Source organism: Calliopsis andreniformis, chromosome 2 (assembly GCF_051401765.1).
Source record: "Calliopsis andreniformis isolate RMS-2024a chromosome 2, iyCalAndr_principal, whole genome shotgun sequence".
Taxonomy (NCBI): Eukaryota; Metazoa; Arthropoda; class Insecta; order Hymenoptera; family Andrenidae; genus Calliopsis; species Calliopsis andreniformis.
Genome location: NC_135063.1, coordinates 6,589,426 through 6,611,575, shown reverse-complemented (window position 1 = coordinate 6,611,575; position 22,150 = coordinate 6,589,426). Strand labels below are relative to the sequence as shown.

The window sequence follows — 22,150 nt, the reverse complement described above, 5'->3', positions numbered from 1 at the left end:
GGCAATTTCCGGCAAAGATGCGACGGGGAAGAAGGATCGAACGGTCCATCGCCGTGAGTCGATTAAGCTAATTCGGCCAGTTTGCTCGTGGACTGCTCGCCACGTTCGACAGGCTATAGTCTGGGAGCAAAATTAGTGGCTACTCAAGGGTGAGATCATTTTCCCCCACAGGCTTAGAGGTGCCTTTTTAATTTCTTCTTTTTTTCTGAGTAACTTATTGATGGGATTTGTGACACTGGTTTGTATGTAATTTCGATGGTAATATTTGTGTCTACTCGAGAATGGAATTTTGTTTTCCCTTACTGTGGGGTTTGAGTTATCTCTTATGTTGCTTTTTACTAAGTGTGTAATCTATTGGTGAGAGAGTTTTATATGTAATGTCAATGGCAAAATTTGTGTCTACTCGAGGATGGAATTTTGTTTTCCCTTACTATGGGGTTTGAGTTATCTTTTATGTTGCTTTTTACTAAATGTGTAATCTATTGGTGAGACAGTTTTATATGTAATGTCAATGGCAAAATTTGTGTCTACTCGAGAACGGAATGTTGTTTTCCCTTACTATGGGGTTTGAATTATCTTTTATGTTGTTTTTTTACTGATTTACGAGAGTTTCTAAGTATGTAATCTATTGATGAGAATTGTGAGACGATCATAATAATGTAATTTCGGTATCTCCTCATTGTCAGTATTTGTTGATAATATCTAACAATGATAATGTTTCTAGTCTGACTATTGCTGTTTGTGAACTACTTTAATACAAGTTTGCATTCTTTTCTATGCACTATTGTGTATTATCCTTTGCTTCTACGAACACAGTGTTTGTAGAGTTAATGAGAATGACCAGAAAGATACAAGTTTGAGTCTTGAGTTACAAGTCTTGTATTTAAGAATACAAGTAACACATCATAATTTTTTCACTGAATTTACGATTAAATTAAATTAAACATAGAGTTTCTATCTTTTTGGGTAAAACATAATCATGTTTAATGCATAATAAATTAATTGCAGTTGTTTCTCTTTTAACGCAAGAATAGAAGGTATATCTCACTTGCAATGATGAAAGCAGCCTCGAGCTAACTGACGTCGACCTGATGATAGCCTTACACATCTCGCCAGAAAATGTTTTTCTACAGAGTTATTTCAAATTCTATCAACACAATTTTATACAGAAACGACAGAGGCAATTCGTTCTCCCATTGACTCACTTGTCATAAAAAAGCTTCCAATCGAGCATACATTTCATTTAATCAAAACACCAATGTAAACGCGGTGTGAGCATTTATACTTTATGGCACAAAAGTTTACGCGTGTCGCCGAATTATATCGATGGCAATTATCGTTATTGATAGTCGCTCGCGATCGTTCGTCTTCATTCTCTGAGCGTTGGGCTCCTTTTGTTTCACCGATCGAAAACGCCCGAGTCATTCGTAAAATGTTATCGCGTGTTTAAACTCGACTGCGGAACGATCACGCGTAAATTTCTGTACGCTAATTACGTTAATTTGTGGTATGGAAATGGACGATATGCGCGCTGGGATCTACGAGGATATTTGTTACCCAGCTATCGAATGGTTTTTTCGGCCAATGAAACCCAAATAAAAACATTCGCGGAGATGTGAAAATATTAATGCGCCGATATCGTTGCTCGTTTAAGCTTAGCGGACTGAGTAACAGGTAAATTTACGAACCTCCGTTTTGTAAACACCAATTCCGCTTGTCGTTTTGGTGAAATAATCGATCGGTCGATTTAAATGCCTTCAGTCAATTCTCTGGTGATGGTAGAACATAAATTTGTGCAAATGTAGGACCATATTTAGCTGTGCAATAACTTTGAGCAGGTTCTACACGTCTGGAGTTCAATGATTTTCGGTTCTCTAACGAAAGGGATCCTTCTGTTGCAGATCTATCCAAGTTTAAAGGAAGAAGGGTCGGTCCTAGGAGGCGCCACACAGAGGGTGACAAGGTATGTGTACTAGATTTGAGAAATCTTGAAAGCTCATTTATTTTTAAATAACATGAAATGATTGACTCTATTGAAGCGTGATACTCTGTCTCTTTGGACACTCATACAAAAGTTTATCTCACGTTAGGTTGCATCTTCGTCGATTAGAATTTAAATAGGATGCAGAAGACCTTCAAAACTTGGATATCAATGATATTATTTGAGGTCTACACCAATAATTCAGAATAAAATCACTTTTTAGTATCTACTAACAACTTCAAAATATTTTAAAACTTTCAAATATTTCTACTTCAACTTCAAATCATAAATTCCCAAATTTTCCCATTTCAAATTCATTTTGTACCAAATAAATGTTAATAAACATTTTCTGGCGGAGTTAATAAGACTAGATAAGCATGACCCAAAAATACAGTTGGTCGAGGCCTAACAGGCCTCAAGTAGTATCAGCCATAAATGTCTGTTCAAAGTGTCGCGGATGCGCACGCAATTAAGTGGATAGGTGGCTTGTTTGAGAGCTTTATCGGTGGCACGTAACAGGATTTAAAAGTGTCGTTTTTAAGAGGCGCACCGTTGGAAAGTTGCCCACGTCTCGACTGGAACTGTGCTGCTGTTAATAAAACCGAGGGCAAGCACGAGGCCAGATAATAAGAGTAGGGAATAGCTTGGCCCGCTATCCATTAACTGTCCATTTGTATCTTCGCTTTGACACTTCGAGCGGCAGATGTAATGTCTTATTTTAAAATAATACTTCAGAGGTCCTTCACATTAGATTCTTTGCGAAAAATGGCTCTCCATCTGTAATTCTAAACTTATGTTTCAATGAGGAAACGATATCTCGATATCCTTAGTCACGAAACGTTTTGTTTCACCTCTATTGTCTATTCTCTCTGTGACTTTCATCCCCATAGTATCTTCGTGCTTGTGAGAAGGTCTCTAAAGTAGAGTTCTGAACATCTAGACGCTGGTCGAACGTGAATCCAATCTAAACAATGAGTCCAGGTTGGAGAAGGTCGGTCAGCCGCGGAGTCGACCTTAAATGGTCACATTCTCATGCGGCGAGGTGCGACGTGCCTCGCTCGAACCACGTAATTTCTGTCGCGTTTCGGTCGCCCGTGTCCTCGTAGTTGCGAATTGGATCACCGTGAGACTAATGACGTCTCGTGGTTAGATGGACTAGATTATTTTTTTAGAGAAAATTTAGCGACACTGAGTATTCGACGAAAAGAAATTTATGGAATTAAAAGAGAGAGTTTGGATGTTAATCTTCTTCATGGAGGGCTTCTTCATATCTCAGATGAAAATTTATTAAACTTTTTTATGGAGACTGATACAGTATAGCTGTGCATTTTGTGATTTAGCAGACATGAAGTATTTGACAATAGGTGTCAGAGACCTGAAGGGGTAGATGGCAAAAAAAGACGATAGCAACGAATGACGAAATCGTGAGTGGGGTTCTGTTTCCAAATGAATATTTCCAATTATTAATAACAATAGTTATTAATTGTTAAGAAAAGCACTTTAAGATACGTGTAAAATGTGTCTGACGACTTACTCTACTGGCTTCGCTGAGTCTGACCTGGCTAATGCAAGACCATCAGTAGAATGAGTCTCTAAGTCAGACACAATTTATCGAATACCTTGCTTTTTTCTTTTGTCAATGGTGTATAGTATAGCAATTATTCTGTGATTATACAATACTACCCATTGCAACTGAGCCACTGCTCCACATTATAACTCCAAAAGAAAATGGAGGAAACTCCAGTTAAAAAAATTCTCCACAAATTATTTCGAATTTCATAGCGCAATAATTTGTGAGGCGTTTACGTTGCCACCCTAAACACTTCATTCAAATTACCCGCTGTTATTCCAGTTTCCCGTGGAAACATCAAATATTGATCAATTAGCCGCACTCCCCGTTACATCTTAATTTACCTTCGTAGCCAGTGCAACACGGAGAAATTACATACTCGTAGGGGAGCACGCGTTTCGAGTAATTAGGAACGGTACCAAGTGTCTTATCGATCGGGGCCAGGATGGAATGATAATTCCACGATGGGGCACGAAATTCATATCTCTGAAGGAAACCAGTGCTGGTCGCTTCTCTTCTGACTCGAGCACCCTTTCTCTGACGATAAAAAATTCGATATGCTTAATCTGATCGGTTCGTTAATGGATTAACCAATTCGCAAATGAGACTAATAAACCGTAAGTTCTCCGTACTTCTAGACCTCGACCATGTTAACGCATTTACACTAATGGCTACACGTTCGAAATTGCTTCCTAATTTCGTTCAAATTGTAGTATATATACAGGGCGAGTTACGTAACTGTTTCACCTGAATTTTTTTGTAAAATATTTGTGGTATAAAAAAATATTTCAAGCGAAAGTTATTTAGTATCGAGAGTAAGGTTCTCTTTGGTATGTCGCTCTCGATACTAAATCATTTTTGCTTGAAATATTTTTTCACGTAATAAATAATTTACAGGAAAATTCAGGTGATACAGTGGAGTGATTCACCCTGTATAGCAAAGTATATTCAACTCGAAGTTATTATTTTCTACAATGATTATAATATTCTTTGTATCAAGGTAAAGGTAAACAATATTCACTGATTGATATGTGGAGCAAGATGTAATAAATTAGTATTCTTTTAAATTAGTAAATTAGTATTTACTCGCCAAAAATTTATAGTAACATGTATAGTGTAGTAATATCTACATAGTTGATTTTGATACGTGGCTTCTTGTAAACTTTAAAGTAGTCAGATTAGAACCTCTTAATCTTAAATTTGATTTTTAGTGTAAATTGAATTAATAACTGAGGCAATGTCGATTACTGCCTATTTACATTTTCATTTAGATTTTATATTTAATAAACATGTACTTTTCGTGGTGCATGGACTTCAAAGAGTTCTCATACCACTGGTAAAAATAGTTTGCGATGCATCCAGATGTTTCATTTAGATTAGAGTAGAGATTTTAAGCAGATATGCACGTATTTCTGTTATCTTTAAGTGAAAGTGGTACTAGAAGTCTGGGAGATTCTTGGAAAGTGTGTGTGTTATGGGATATTTGGGATTCCAAGAAATTTTTCGTAGAATGGTTACTCAGAATTGTTGCGAATTCCGCAAACGATGAAAGATGGGAAACGGGGTTTAGATTTGATAAAGTGTTACACGTATCGCGCAGTAGAACTTGTAAGTAGAGTTCACTTGTATAATGTGTTTAATTAAGTGGAACAATTTTATTGAATTATTCTGCTTTCTCGTTATGAAAGATACGTTTTCTCTTCCAATATTCTATCTATATTAATATTGAACAAAAATTTTATAAAGTCGAAATTTTAATTTTAATTTCAAGAAAAATTTGCAAGTTAAAATTAAAAAATTGAATAATCGAACTTCCACGTATTTCAGAAGTAGTAAAAACCATCTCCCAAAAACTTTAGAACAAAAGTCAAACTTAATCTTATTTAAATTAAATTCGACTCCTTTAATTACTCTCAACTCTCCTAATCTCATTCCTACTCATTTTTCCCACATAATTTTCTAACACCGAATTTCCATTTTTATCCCTCCCCACTTCCTAGTTAATTCATGAACATTCATTTCCATTTTGTCCTGTACGACCAGTAAATGTATGCATTATGCACCATATCAGGGTTCTACTTAAAATTCTAAAAAAATGAATATTGCAGTAATTAAACATATAATAAAGTGCCTATAAACCATTTAGCTTTTGCAACTCAAGCTTTTCAGTATTTTTAGTACCTTTTATTTCCCTTTACACACTGTTTCTGCAAGTAAAACTCTGTTTTTGAACGGTTAACTTATTGCCACTCTCCCTTCTCGCCCTTCCATAAAGACCCTCCCATCAGGACCCAATTAATTTCCCAAAAAGGGCAGTTGAACATCGCTGCAAAAATTGCGCTCGCAAGGCAGTTACGCAGCGAGGCGATCAGAAAGAAGCAATCAATCGCGATACCCTGTGAGAGCGTTTGCTGCTCCACGGAAATCGGTTTCCATCGGCGTTTAACAGGCCAGCCTTCCCCGAGCATCATAATTTCCGCGAATATTTCCGTGCGCGTAATCAGACCGTCGGGGCTTGCGAGCGAATCTGGCTCGATTCGTTCCGCTTTAAAGAGGATCACGACGAGAAGGCGGAGGGAAGAAAAATAGAGGCAAGAGCGTGCCCGTCGGCGAGACTCGCGCCGACCTAACCGACGACGAAATCGGGGATTTCAAATCCCGCGAGCGATCCGCGACGCTGTACCGCGAGCGATTTTCTCCGTGCACTGTCGCAAGCGGAGGAAAAGAAACCACGGAATCCTTTAAACGCGCGAATTATTCTTTTGAGAATGTTTATTTCGTGATTTCAATAGGGGGAGGGTTAATCCTTTATTTTTCTGTTCGATCGAAAAGGGAAGGATTTTTGTTTGGTTGCACTTTCACGAGAAAATTGTTCTGAGTGACAAATTTTTATAATTGTTTGTATGTTTTCTTGTGTATACATTTGTCAGATTTTTAGAGTTTGAAGAATATAGTATAAGAAGTTAGGAAATATGTTAATGGTGGTTAGTAGGAGGAGATTATGAAATGAATAGGAAATGGAGGAGAATGACGTTGATCTAACTATTAAATTATTGTGCATGACCCGCAGAAACAGAAAAGATTTTGAAGTAAGATTTCTAAGATTTTTAAGGTGTTTAAGATTTTATGGATGTCTAAGATTTTCAAAGCTTCTAATACTTTCGTGATTTCGAAGATTTTTAAGATTCCTAAGATTATCAGAATTCCTAAGATTTTTTAGGGTTGTTAAGATTTCAAGAATTTCTAAGATTTCTGTTTTCTAAATTTGTCAAGATTTGCAAATTATTAAAGATTTTTTGAGATTTTTAACATTCTAAAGATCTCTAAAATTTTCAAGATGTTTCAAGATACCAAGATTATTTCAAAATTTATAAGATTTTCAATTTATATTCAAAAAGACTTAAAATTACTGTCCTACCTTTACATTCAAATGACAGTAACACAATTAATTCGTAATAGCGTTCAAGTAATAGTTCAAGTAATTTCACTACATTAAGTCCCGTTTTAATTATCCACTAAAATAAAGTCTCCAATTCAGCATAAATTTCTCTCAAAACATTTGGCAACATTATCGAATGAAACTCGACTCAAGTCAATATCGTCGAAATTCTAAAACCTCCATTACTGTTCTGCAAACTATCGTTCTAATAATACCGCACACTTTCTCCAATCAACCTGCATCCTTAAAAAAGCAATTCGCCACTGTCGCCAGCTTAAAGGATAAAGGCAGGAACACGTGGCAGGGCACAAGACAGGTCCCTGTTTATCGTGAATCGTGATCTCGATCTCGCGACAGCTTTTGTTCCCATATAGAGTCAAGTTTTAGGTCTCGTTACGTAGGGTCCTCAAGATGTTATAGCGTGGGCAGAGTTTAGGCTGGTTCTTCTGCCCACGCTGCGCTCTGACGCGATTCCTTTTTAAGGTCAGTGGAACGGGCAATTCCCAGCTGCCCAAAAATAAGGAGATCGTAGAAACGATTGCTTCGTTCTGTTTGCTGGAGCTACTGCTCTTAGCCCTATAGATTGTGCCACAAGAGATTTGAGTTAGAGCTTTGAGTGCTCTAGCTGCTTTGTATGGCTAGTGCTATCGGATTTCCGTGTTTCAGGGTTGATTTTGGAGTGGAGCTTATCCATGAATTGAGATTAATGGATTGCTAATTAACTTTTGATGAAGTATTAGGTAAGAGTTGTTGAAATTATGTTGGATAGAGTAATTCGAGGAATTTAAATTTGGTATTTAACACTTGAATACTTTTGTTAGTATACTGTGTATATCAGTGCACTTTATCAACTTCAAATCTTATTGATTTGAATTATAATCTTCATTTCCCTCTGCAGAAAAGTAATTGAATTCCCCCAGCTGAAAGTTTCGAACCACTTGCTGATTCTAATTATTATTCTGTATTGCAGAGTAAGACTTTGTCTGGAAGCTAATACAATTAATTACAGTGTTCTTCATTTCAACAAAATAGAGTAATTGAATACAAATGACTGCTATTACTTAAGTTGTACGTTTAAGAAAACAGTTTTTAGTTCCCTGAATTTACAAAGTGATTCCAAACTTTTGGTCAATGATACTCTTCTGCCGCGAAGAGAGAATAAAAGGCTGTCTTTTCACGATTCAGCATCGAAAAGAACTGTGTCATCGTGTCCTTCGAAGCGGCACGGATATTCTGGGAATACGAAATACATTTTCCTCTCGCGTTTTGGCAGATTAGGTCGATGATAAAAAGTCCGATCCTCCTCGATTCCCGGGACTCGTTGAAGCGTCGTAATTCGATTTCAGAATCCGCGGATTATAAATGGTTCGCCTTCGAAGCCGAAGCGAATCCGAGCTGCTTAGTAATCCACCGCGTCCCCGTGTGCGCGCATTCACGATGCGCTTGTTTTATATTCCGAACGCGAATCTCATCTCGTGTAAGCACAGGTGTACAGTAACATGTTTATACGTGGACGTTACAGCCATCGGGCTATTTTCAGTGAACTTTCCACCTTTCTCGTTTTCGTCGACCTCCAGCAAACGACATTCTCCTGTATTGCATACTCCTTGTACTTCTTCTAGTGTTCTCTTGGACAAGAGTACTGCACAACATGTTGCTTATAGGGGTCCATTTGCTTTTAGCGGAAAATCACGAACATTGTAGCTTTTTTCTTAGCGCGAGTTTCTTTCGATATTTGTGATAAATGGGACGTCGTGCACATAGTCAGTTAAAGCGATTTTCTTTAGTTTAATTGAATTGTAAGTATTATTCTCAGGGGTGTAATGTGTAATGGAAGTTGTAAAACTATGGCAGAGCAAGGAGCTCTAATTACGTAATCATTTTCGAAGTTTAAATCGAGCGTTTCGAGTTAATTAAACTTCCAAAAATGTCTTCAAGAAATGTAAGTAATTGAATTCAAGAAGGGTTGCTACATCTCTTGATACTATTTGATTAAATATTTACTGTAGTGAAAAGTATGGATCTTCCGTAACTGTTTAATATTTAAAAAAAAAGTTCAATTTTTTAGTGATATGAATTTTGTAACAAAAATTCGAATATAAAAATTTCATGTAAACTTGAAATTATAAGTGTCTCTCCTTCGTCAACACTTTTCTATTTTCCTCTTCCGTGGAAATCGCTGCGTTTTTTTAATTTCGTCGCAGAGTAAACGCAAATCATGTTTTCCATCGTGTTCGACTTTCTCTTTGCTCTCACGTTCACATTTTTACGTCGTTTCGTTTTCTTCTTCTTGGCTTGTTCTATCGATCTCAATGCGATATACGTGCTCTCCTTTCCCCTCCTCCTTGTGAAAGGAAAAGGATTTATGTCTTCTAAATTTTCTTACGGAAGTTTGAACAGAGTCTGCAGGCAACCTTAAAAATGATTCTGTAAGAATCTTTCTCCATTTTTCACATTGATAAGTGACAGATTTCTAAGGGGCTCAAGAATTTCGAGACATGTAAGGCGTTCAGGTTTCCAAGACTCCCAAGATTTTCAAGTTTCTCTAGGTCCTCAAAAATCTTAAGTTTCTCTAGGTTTCTAAAGTTCTCAAGATTCTGTAGCTTCTTGAGATTTTCAAGATTCTCAAAATTCTCAAAATTCTCTAGGTTCCCTAGTTTCTCCAAATTCTCCAAATTTTCAAGATACTATACGTTCTCTAGGTTCTCTAAGTTCTTAAAATTCTCAAGATTTTTAAGATTCTCAAGATTCTCTAAGTTTCCAAAATTTTAAAACTGTCAACAATTTTCAAGTCTTCGAAAGTTTTTCAAATTCCTTAAGATTTCAAAATTTATAAAAGTTTTAAAATGCTTCAAGATTCTCATTATTGTTCAGATATCCAAGACTACAGGAAGTTTCACGAATTCCAAGATATCAAAGATTTCCAAGATTTTCAAATTATACTCAAAGCGTCTCTAAATTATCGTCACATATTTAAATTCAAAATAATCTCCCACACAATCTATCATATCATCCCTCCGCCTTCTCACGGTTCCGCAATTATTCGAATTTTCGGAACAGGTTTGCCACAATCTTAACAGTGGACGCGGCTCGTGTGCGACCAGAAGCGTGCTTATCTACGTGTAGATCTTTCTCGCAGTTATTGCACCGACATTCCTCCAGTGTCTCGTTACGTGTCACGATATGCAGAGAGTAACGCAGCGTCTCGAATGCGCACCCGGTAGCTAGGAATTGAAACTGCTGTGATGCACACGCGCTGTTTACAAGCCATCGTATTGTAAAATTTCTGTACATCCACAGATTCATAACTCCCAGCTGCAGCTTCTGTCTCTTTGCTTCACTCCTTTCAACCTTGAGCTGTGGGACAATTTCTGGAGTATAGGATAGGGAGATTGCAGCGATCAATGATATACAGGGTGTTCCTGAATTCGAGTAACTGGGATAATCTGAACGAGGCTTTACCATAGAGACAGTCACTGGTCAGATCGAGAGTGTTTCTCTTATTTTTTCATATACAATCAACTCTTTTTCACTTGTACCATTAGCTCTGGGATACTCTATATTTCTATGACTATTTTCACGGATCGATGAGGGTATAAAGTGGAATAATTTTGCAAGGTTAGATGTCACGGAAACCTTTTAGCAGAAGATCTATAACAAAACTTGAAGGCATATATCCAAGCTATATTATGTTCCTCTTATACTAAGTTCCTCTTCTTGGGACAACACAGAAATTGTCAGATGGTTTCCCGGAAAATTATCACTTAAGTGGGTGTCACAACGATGGAAGAAACACGAGAGGGATGAAACGCGAGAAGACGAAGGAGGACAGATGCTTTCAGACATTTCTAAAGGTCGATTTGCCACTCGTATCGCGATATCTCGTTTGTCTCCCGAATTCGAGCTCCATTCAATTCCAGGGAAATCGTAGAAGTACACAAAGAATTTGTACAACAAAGTTAAAGTAATCGACATTGTTCCTTTATACTGTCCCTTGTAACTTGAAAGATTTATGGGGAAGATGAAGTTCAGATCGATTTCATGAGTGAGATAGAATCCAATATCGACACGGGTAATAGACAGACTGTGTAACTTCGATCTACTTAGTTTTATAATATTCTTGAATGCATATTTTAAGAGTAGACAATGCTTTTAAGGTTTCACATTTTCGTAACGAGCTATGGATTTATCTTTTAGGATTTTATCTTTTGTTTATATAGGGCGCTACAGAAATGTGGGACCTTTTTTGTAGAAAATTGTTTAATAATGTTTCCGAATATTGGGATATAGTAGTCGATCGTTATGATTGCATAGATTTCTAACAAATCAAGTGCTGAGTCCAAGGATCCCTGTATCATCCATTAATATGCAATTAACAGCGATTGAATCGACGCGTGTGCGAGCGCATAACCAACCACTAACACGTGAACTTTATTTATGCACCCCGTTAAGGCCGCCCCACACGATCCTCGCGATCTAATTTATGCTACGACCTGCACGTACAGGCGATACGTCATGTTCATTGTCCTCGGCGAATTAGGCGGATCCTATAGCGAAACTGTCAAAGTATTTCCCTGTTGCAACAGCGTGGAATCAGATGTATCTCCTGTATCGTGATGCAATGAAATGTCTCCAGATTCTGGCGTGCTGTTTGACTAGATCGAGCTTCTAATTATAAGTGAGATTAGAACTGGATTCCAATAATCTCTGATATCTTGTACGATGATTATTATAGAATCATAGATAATAGATTCAACGTTATGATATTTCAAATTTTTAAGTCTGAATTACAATTTTCATAATTTCAAGATTTAAACCCACTTCATTTTAAATATAAAATTAAAGTGTCTCGAGTTTTTGATATCTTAAATTTTCAAATCTTATTTCGAAATCCATACGATCTCCTTCACTTTAAAGTCTTAGATATAAAATTTTGAAATTTCATATCTGAATTAAAACTTCATTAAAATTTTAATAAATTTAAGAACGCAGAAGGTTGAAACAAGCGTATCAGGGAAATCTAGAAAAAGATATTTTAAATAACAAATTGTTACAGTGCAGTTCTATGAACGAAAAGGACAACTTTGTTTCGTCGTACAATTACATGTCCCACCCTTTCAGGGCGACGCCATTTCCGTCTTGATTCAGTCGTGCAATTTCTGTATTTCGAAAATTTCGGGATGACCCGCCGAAAATTATTTGGCATCGCTACAATGCAGCTCTATTATACGGTTACTCGCAAATGCATGCCGTGTTTCTTCGTGTCCCCCGAGCCATAACTCTTCCGGGGACGCGAAACGTTGCTGGAATTTCTCCCGTCCTCTCCGCGCCGAGTCTTCTCCTTTTATACCAAAGTTCCTTTTAACTTCTCGCAGAATGCTCTGACGCACGCGAACGATTCAAGAATATCGACGAAAATCGTGGCATTCCATCGATTAACGTTTTTGCTCGCCAGCTCTCTATATTCCCGCCACTGTGTCCTCGTGAAATTCTTCTCGTTCGGACTGTTGGATAACGCGATCAAAATAAAAATGTTGTTCGATTCCTTATCTTCTTGTATCTACTTTTCATCTTTTGCCCTTTGACCTCTTCTTTCTTAGCTGTTTAACGATTCTGTTGCGTTTCATGGCTGGTTTTGTAATCTTCTCTCAAACATTCAGACTTTTAGGTTTTAAATTTCAGGTAATCAAATATTCGAATTTTTAAGTGTTCAAAATTTCAAATTATTCAAATATTGGAATATTGAACATTCCCAAATTTCAAGCATTTAATTCCTAATATTCTCAACTATTCGTACTTTTAAGTATTTAAATTTCTGAATATTTAAAGTATTTAGTCATAAATTGTTACCTCGCTATTCTATTAAAACTAAATCTTTCATAATTAAGTATAGAAAAGAACAGAGTATATCACATCGAACATTATATGCATCATTATTAATACTCATATGCTAACCTTTTCAACAACATTTTCATCGAAATATATAACAAATCTAAATAACATTTACCACACAAAACTCCCCAACAATAACATCACAAAACCCGCCAAAAAATTACCAACCATGTAAAACAAAACAACGCACTGAACTGCTCCCCTTCGACTTCACTAAATCCCTCCCCAAAGAGATGAGTATCTCCATCACCATCACTGTTCACATAATTTTCATCCAGCCACGACCGTCAACGATCCTCACTCGAGTGTCTTTTTCAAGCTCTGAGATAGGGTACGCCGGCTCGCCGCCGAGGGAGGTGCTGACGAGGGGCAGGAGCATAGATTCGGTGGACAGGCCTTTCCATCCGAGCGACTGGGTCGACGTGAATCTCGAGGTACCGAGCACACCGAGGCCGAGCTCCGCTCTCACGAATTTAACCGTCGACACGAGCCTCTATCCCGCCACCACACCGACGTCCAGCTGTAAGCTCGCAATTTATCGTTAGCTCGTATTGCAAGCTGTATCCTTAACGAGAACACGCTCGTACCGACGTGTCGGCTGATAAGGACACGCGGTAGCGTGTATCGTACCCCGGAGATGCTCCTGCATTTGTCCCTGTATTGCGAGTAACAACCACCCTGTCGGCTTTGAACGCGAGGGGGCCAGAAATTACGAAAGTTTCGACTGCGGTTTTCTGAATATGTTCCAATTCGCTTCCGCTTTTTTCTTTACTTTTTAAGTGGGAACGGGGAACGTGTATCGCTTGCTCTATTGGCTTATTATGTCTGTCAGGTGCTGGGGGTGGATACTGTGGTGAATAATGACGCCACGAATTTTGGGGGCTCGGGTGTGGGGTAATGGGAACTACGGGGTTATTTATCGCTTGGTGGTTGTATCCAGGGGAAGCTAGTTTTAATTTTTGTTAGCTTTCAAGATGGAGTTTTAAGTATGAGAATGTGGGTTGAAGAAGTTGAAATTTTTATGGCCTTGGTTTGATAAATCAAGTATAGCTGAAGTTTCTTTATTTTCTAATTGTTTTAATAGTACTATTTTCAAAAAGTAAATCTTCAAATTTTGAGATATTGAAATTTCAAAATTTTCAAGTTATCAAATATTTATGTACTATATCTATTTTCAGTTTCTGGAGTTTTCAAATTTTGAATTCGAAATTAGGTACTTGGAGCTTTCCAATTTTCAAATACTTAAAATATAATATTTCAGTTTCTCAAACTTTTTAATTTTGTAGTTTTTAAAAACATATTCAAATCTTGAAATATTCAATTGGTAATTTTTAAATTCTCAAAAATTTTGTACTATCCTTGTCTTCTCATTCATGAAACTCCATCTTTAAATTCTGAGAGAGAGAGTTAACGGCTATTAACAGGTGATTTCAGATTCCAAACTTTCGGCTAGCAGTGTATATAGGTACCAATCTCCAAATCATTTACTTATACTAATAGAGTTTGACTGTCATTCATTCTGTTCACATCTTCAGTAAATCATGAATTACCATGAAGTACAACCTCAGAAAATATTCACTACAATTTCATTAATTTTCTCTTGAATTTACAATCAGAAAATGCTAGCATTTCTCAGACCTCACATTCTGATCAAGTCATATTTACGGAACCATGTCGAAATTCAGCTTCCCTCAGCCACGCTGCGCCACCAAAATACCCTTACCACTCAATTCTCTCCGCATCTCACCATCAGAACCACCTAAGTATTCTGTCTAACAAGCAGGCTCGAACCTGAAGGATTCAACGCCAGTCCCTCCACCGAGGCGCAGAAAAAGGAACAAGGGCAGGCCCTTGCCTCCGAAACCGGATGAGATCGGCGAGAATCCGCCGAGCAATTTGAAGACCACGGAGACGGGCGACGAACCGTTATATTCGTCGGTGAAATCGCCGAAAGCCAACGAGGACGAGGAAGATGGAGGGGTCGAAGAGGACGAGGAGGAGCAGAATGAGGCGGAGGAGGGCAGCTTGGACAAACAGAGCTCGCGTGAGGACGCAAGGCGCGATGGAAGAAAGACGAAGGAGATCTACGAGCACAAGGTACGATGGAATCTCCATTGTAGATTCGACGCTCGATATTCAGCGGGGGTGGTATTTGCTTGTCCGTGTAAAGGGTGTCGCGAGTCGAGAAACGAAGGGGAAGAGGTCGTTCGTATCTGTGAATCTGTGAAACAAATATCGGTGACATTGGAAAATGCTTACGAAACGAGCCTTAGGTCATCGACCAATCAGATCTGGATTGTTCGTTGTGGGGACTGGTTGAGGAAAGGTGAGAATTCTTGGGAGGGGAATTATTCTTTTCTGTGTTGTGACATGTTTGATAAATTGAGTATGATTCGAGTATGGTTCTTATTGCGCTTTACACGTGAACTTAAATATTATTGTACTGGCACAGTGAAGTAGAAAAAGGGAGAATTCGTCACAAACTACTAACTTTTTCGTTTTAAAAATACTTTAGTCTGAACAGTAAATTTAGTTTGTTTTTTAATAATGAAGCAAAGTCTTATCAGGAGAGTTACCGAGATTAATTGTGTGGTAAAACTAAAAGTTTTTGAAGAAGTACACCCTTCACAGCAATAAATTTTATTTCTAAGTTTCTTTTCTAGTTTTATCAAGTAGTTTTTGTTCTGACTCCTAATTCTCCTAGGTTTAACAGAAGTATACTTATTGTTGCATGTCTTACAAGTAAAATTTTTTAAGTTACTCGATGAGAGAGGTTAAAATAATTAGATTACTTAGAAATTAGAAGGGTAGTATTTGATTACAGTCGAGGTATGCTTTATAAATAGATAAAGGTAGCACAGAATTTGTTCAGTTAAGAAACAGTATTATTTAGAAACTTGGAAAGTTGGAAATATAGCTTACGTTTAATAATACACGTGTATATAGAGTACACTAGTGTTCAATAACAGGTGTCTGAAATATGCTCTCTAGCTGAACTTCTTATCTCTGCAGCGTGCAAGTTCACCTGAGAGTTTCCTGCAACAGCTGCTCTCTAGAGTATTCTCAAATTTTGTCTCAGTTTATAGTTCTACACGCTAGTTCCTCTCCACGAACACTCTCAATACTACGTAAACTGATGACTCTAGAGAGCAACGAAGAATGTCCTGGTTACAGGTAAACGGTACAGGAAGAATAATATCGAGCGACGTGGTCTCCGGCAAGAGGGCGTCCCACGTCGAGGACAGGAAGTCCAACCATCATCTTCGAAGGGTGCAGGACGGCGAGGAGTACGAGAAATTCGCGAGAAGCAGGACCAGCAAGGACTCGTCGACCCCTAACCGCGAGGACAAAAGGGGGTCGAGGGATCCTGAGATCAAAGACACCCCGAGGGAGAAATCGACTGGCAATGCTAGGCCCAAGAACTACAGCACCGTCAGCCTGCCGAATTACGACGAGTTGGACGTGGCTCGGCATCAGGCGAAAGGGACGAGGGACTCCGAGGGCGGAGGAGACAAAACCAAGCCTAGAAGACCCGTCAGGAGCAGCACAGGATCGCTTCCGGCGGAATCTTTTCTCTCGCCCTTTTCTGAGGTACAGTACTCCATTTCTGTGTAAGCTGTTCTTGGTTGATGGGCTGTTGCTGAGATTAGTACAGACGAGGAGAAAATTTATGTTGTTTAATCCCTAACATGATTGATGGGTGGGTTTTCTAGATACTATAAATGTAATACAAGTTTATGGAAGTAATTTTTTTGTTAAATTAGAGATGATGGTTGTCTAAAGCAAGCCTAGTTAACTGTCTTTAGTTTAGATTTGTTACATGCCTTATTGGACAAGTACCTTATTTTTTAATGTTTAATACTAAGTGTGACTCCAGTTCACTTGTCATGTTAAGGGCTGAAAATATTAGATATATGAGTTGATTTGGTGCTCTTGGAATTACTTAGTTATTTTTATTGTAAGTTTAGAGTTCTTCCCACTTTTGTGCTATTTTGAAGTGTTCATTTTTTGAAATGGTAAAAGATAAAATTATTAACATTAACGAAGATAGTTTCGAATAATAAAATTCTCTTTGATTTTTTTGTAGATAAGCATTCAATATTGTGAATAAAGGCACCGAATTAATTTATGCATCTATTTCCTATATTACGAACGCTGTGCTCATACTACTTAAATTTCAAGAAATAGCTTTTCGATATTTAATTTCGTTTAGGAGGTACAGTATTTTCTCAATATAAACTCGTCTGTATTTCGTTTCACTATCCTATTTCTCGCAAAAGCAACACAAATTTACTTTAGGAGCAGGTGAGCTTTCACCTGTTCCTATTGATTATAACATAAAACCCATACGTCATCTATCGACTAACGGGTTAAGTAGATAGTGTCGCGAATACGAATAAATACACATAGCAGTAAACGTCTCATATATCAAAATCGAAAAGCTTTTCACTGAGATCACAATACTCTTCAGCTTAAAACTTATTTGCTCCCAACAATATCAAAGCGAGAATTACTTTCACATAAATATCTCTTATGCTTCATAAGCTTCTTACCGATAACAAGCCTCGAAATTCTTAGAAAATGAATTCTATATCTACTCCCAACACTTCATACCTCTTCCTCTACATTTCACTCGAAAATTCTTCAACCCTCAATTTAATTTAATTCTCTCAAGACAATTTTTTCTCCAATAAAAATAATTCCCTATCCACCACTTTCATACTTATTCCAGCTCACCTTATACATACTTTTTCATAATGAATAACTTCTCCACACACAGATCTACTTCACACCACACAATAGTTTTTTCTCCCAACTGGAACCATGCTCACAAATACTGAACACTCAAAGACTGAGAACCTTGGCGAAAGGGTTGCTCGCGATTCGCCGCAAGAAAAGCGATCAGAGGGGATAAAGCGCGAATTTATTCTAATCCCCAGAAAACGAGCGTGCGACTGGAGGACTATATACCGAGGCGGAGCTGTCCCGATAACCTATCGCCGTATCAGGTCCTCGAGAAGCTGGGGGAGAACGGGGTGGTGGGTACTGGTTTCGTGAAGTACGATCCGAGTAAATCGGAGGATTGGGATCTCGACGGTATCAGTAATTGCGAATTGAATCACCAGCGTCGAGTCTCGTTCGAAGTGAGTCCCATCCACCAATATACGAGTACAATTGTTAGTCTCGATTGGGTTAGGTCCCATTCGACTATACAGGGTGTTCAGCTGCGGGTACAATAAAACGTCAATTGACTTATACTATTATTTAATGGCAGTCTCCTGGAAATAATAAAATTAGCTCATAAGGGGGTGCTTCAAGTTTGACACTCCTATTAAACCGGTTAATAGAGGTCTTATTATACATGGTATTTCGAAACATGTGGGATAGTTTTGGAGAGTAAATTCTAGATATGAAGATAATGAAAAAAGTTCAAGTGCACATATGCCTGTTAATATTTAGTTATATTGGTAGAAATTAGGAAAAAATATATTGGCTCGTTCCTGGGTTTGCAGTTAGCCATTGCAACGTCAATTGTTATAAGTGTGAAGAAGCGATACTCTGCTGTTTTACTGGAATTGCTATATGCTGCCTTCGATTATACGGTATGACACTTTCTTCAAGATTCATGACAGTGGCCCAGTCATTTAAAAGGCCAGAGTATTCCTGAGCCTAGGACCTTAAAGAGGATAACACACCGCGCAGGCCAATGTTTAATGTAGTATTTAATTACTATTAAATAGTAACTAAAAAGACTATGTATTCGGGCGTATGTTCATCTGAACTTTTTTCGTGGTTTTTATGTCTAAAATCTATTCTCCAAGAAAGTCCCATGTTTTTGTTATTTTCTATGGGTTCTAGGCCAATGTTTTACGAAACACAAAATAGTATATAATTAAAAAGCTAGGCGTTTCTGGGCAAATGTGCACATGAACTTTCATTGTCTTCGTGTTCTAGAACCCATTCTCTAAAAATGTCCCACATATTTGAAAACACCCTGTATCATAATTTATACCTATATTATTTCGATAAAAGCAGTAAAATGACGTACAAGTCTCAAATTAGAAAGAACTAAACTCTGAACGAATCTCTCCAGGACAAAATTAATAAACGAAGGACCAATTTTTAATTTCGTTACTCTTCGTTTTCACGTTTTCTTAGAACTGGCCTTAAACTTTCCTCCACTTACAACTGAGCACCTTGTATACAAGCTTAATCGCTGGTCTATCACAAATATCAAGGATTCCCATTGTCCAGGAGGATTCAAGGACCAGCGTCAAGTTGCCTGCTTACGAGGGCGAGGACATCGTTGATTTCCCGAGTCGAGATGAGACGAGAAGGTCCGATTCTGATTCGCCGATACATTTGCAGAAGCCAGAGGCCTTTGGAAAAACACCATCCCCTGTGCCTGGGGAGCCGGAATATGCCAAAGTGGATCCAAATAGGTCGGTAGAGATTATCCGTGGTCGGTGTCCATGCGATTAAGCAGATTTAATTGGGGTGTATGCCAAGTAGTGTAAGTCCATATTCTGGGGCTTTGTCGGAGTTTAGGAGAGTCTCTCGCTTCCTGTTGTTTGGGAAACTTCGAGGAAGGATGGTATCCCTGATTTTAGTGCAGTTCTATGAATTTAGAGCGCTTGATTTTCGATTTTTTGAAATTATTTTTTAGTTAGATCTTGGCGGAGAATGAGTGTATTATTTGAAGGTGTTCTCTTAGATAATACGTTTTATTTTTCAATAAGCTTTGCTTTTGTAGGTCCCACTTGAGGTACGATCCACCCACGCTGGCGGACAGCTGCAGAGTTTCGGCCGCTTGCGAGCTCCCCGTTTCCAAAGAACCGTTTTTCCTGGACGAGACGAAACAGCGCTCTGCTTTAGGTAAATAGACCCCCGAAAGCCAGAACGTCTCGACCCTTTCGGCCCCATTAACGCAACCCTCGGCTCCCAATCCGCTCGCGTGGTCTGTCTTGAAAAAACATTGTTGCGATAACACGACACTAGAGTATTTCTCAATACATGAGGTGTTCTGAGAAGGCTGGCTGGAATGGTGAGGGAGGGTCTTATGTAAGAAAAAAGTTTGGAATCACTTGACAATTTTTATTAGAATTACACTGTATCTGCAGAAGTTTCTTTTGTCCTGAAGTTCAATTCAAATTTAGGGATGAGTGAAATATTTCATATTTTAATGAAGTAAGAAAATCTGTATAATTATTTGGAAAGCCTTTATTTTACACTTCTGAAGACAAAATTGGTCCCTTATTGTACAATTTATTTCTGTTAATTCAATATTTCACATATTCAAAAATTTTTTTTCATATTTTAAAATTTTTCTATTTTAGAATAGATTATTATTATTTAATTTGTATTCGCTTACTTAAATGTCTGCCATTTCAATTCAACTGTTTGAAATTCTGCCATTTCATTTCAAGTGTTTGCAAACAATTCCTTTTTATCAAACTTCCTGACAAGCCTTCTTAAATCATCCCATGCATCAAATCAGCATCAAAATATCCCAAAACCTTTCTACCAACTACCAACCGTCTCAATTCATCCCCTTCTATATCCTTGTACCGAGTGAAATTATTCCATCCAGTCGCATCAATACATCCACCACGAGCTACCCTTACATGCACAGCCTCTCACCCCAAACCAGACACTGGGGCTCGCATTCGCCTTCAAGTCCTTCAGGTAATCGTCTCCCTTGAACAGAAAGGACCCAACTATCCCCGTACGTGACTAGTTAAGCCACAGGACGTTCCATTTGCCAGATACGATCGTAGGTAACCGCGGGAAGGACGAGCCCAATCGATCGGACCAATCGAGGATGATCTTCAGTCCGTCGAACGAGAGCGAGCCGGACGAGGACACTTACGAGCCGAAGGAGCTAACTAATCACGTAGCTGGCCTGGTTAGGACGATCTCGCAGGAGTCACTTCCGCAGGAGATGGTCGAGGTGCAGAAGATGGACCAGTTCTTCGACGAGAAGCTCGCTAAAGACACGCACAACAAGCTGAAGAAGAGCCTGGACGACTCGAAGGCGAGGACGCCGCCGCCGAGTCCAGAGCCAAGGATCAAGCCTGAACTGGTAGACAGCGAGCACTCGACGCTGCTGAAGGTCCTCAAGGAAGAAGCCGAGGAGAGCAATCTGAGCTCCATGACGCCGAGTCTGACCGAGCTGGAGGCTGCTCTCTCGGACATGCTGGAGAAGGAGGAGTCCCAAGAGAGCGTCAAGGACGAGGGCAAGTGCGGGGGTCAAGGAAGAGTCGAGAAGCTGGAGTTGGCCTCTGAGAGGAACCCTGGCTCCCAAACCGACTACGCGAAGACAGCCTCGTCGGTCGAGGCTGCAGCGGCGGCGGCTGATCAGATTCTAGTCGAATCCAAGCGGAAGAACGAGAGTCCCGTGTCTCTGGGCCAGATTCTGGAGGACAGGAAGCCGATTACCGGAAGGAAAGTCTCGTTCTGCGCTTGGGAGGAGACGCTGGCGGAGGACGATCGAGAATTCACTGAACGTCCGGGGGATTTAGATAAGAACACCGTTTCTCATCCCGAGGGGAAGGCCTCTGGAAGCGAGGAGCTGAGGAGCTACGCGGATCTTCCGCCGGAGAAGCCCAGCAGGCTGAACAGGAGCCTGGAGGACCTGGTGGAGGACGCCGAGCTTGTTCCCACACCGCCGCGCAGGAGGAACAAGAGTCTGGGTGTTGCTAAGAAGGAAGTCGAGGACGCGCGAAATGGTTCGGTTCTCGACATCTTTTTGAACGATAGACTCATTTGAGTATTAAGAACACGCGTTTCCTGTGGTTCTTTTGGGGAATGAAGTTCTTAGGGAAGGTGGGAAAATGAGGTGTGTGGTCAGTACGAAGAAGACGTTAAGAGATGGATATAGTGTTCTCTTGGTGCGAGTTGGGGATGAGTTACTGGCAATGTACTTATAGTATGGTGAAAGATTCTAGGTGAAAAACTACGGTGGCTTATATTTGAGAGATTGCTCAGGGCTGTATATCTGAATTCAGATTTCTGTGAGTGCTATTTAATAGTTTATTTTTGAAGCTTCTTAGGGCATAATATGTTTGAAAAGAAGTTTGAGAGTATTACTACTTTAGAATTCCAGTAGTAGAGAAAAGGAGATTTAAAGAATCTGGGATACCTTCTCACTTCATTTGTTACATACATTCTATAGTTCTTTTTTATAAAATTGTAGTTGGTTTCTCTTTCAAACTTTTTCTTGTTGGTTACTATATACAATAGTGGCCATAAAATTACATTTCTTTAA

At 38.9% G+C, this 22,150-nt stretch overlaps 1 protein-coding gene across 3 annotated transcripts in view; it reads left to right on the top strand.

Moving 5' to 3' along the window:
* LOC143187333 (uncharacterized) overlaps positions 1-21,671 on the top strand; it is a 50,288-nt gene extending 28,617 nt beyond the window's left edge. The window contains exons 3-10 of one of the 3 annotated variants that reach the window (XM_076391475.1): positions 1,902-1,963; positions 13,202-13,404; positions 14,666-14,979; positions 16,057-16,473; positions 17,823-18,026; positions 19,138-19,325; positions 19,637-19,758; positions 20,649-21,671. In XM_076391475.1, coding sequence (XP_076247590.1) covers positions 1,902-1,963; positions 13,202-13,404; positions 14,666-14,979; positions 16,057-16,473; positions 17,823-18,026; positions 19,138-19,325; positions 19,637-19,758; positions 20,649-21,652 — 2,514 coding nt within the window. In that variant the 3' untranslated portion in view covers positions 21,653-21,671. Of the gene's footprint in view, positions 1-1,901; positions 1,964-13,201; positions 13,405-14,662; positions 14,980-16,056; positions 16,474-17,822; positions 18,027-19,137; positions 19,326-19,636; positions 19,759-20,648 lie in introns of all 3 variants that reach the window. The other 2 variants (XM_076391485.1, XM_076391466.1) reach the window with 2 other exon arrangements.
* Positions 21,672-22,150: the final 479 nt, after the last annotated feature.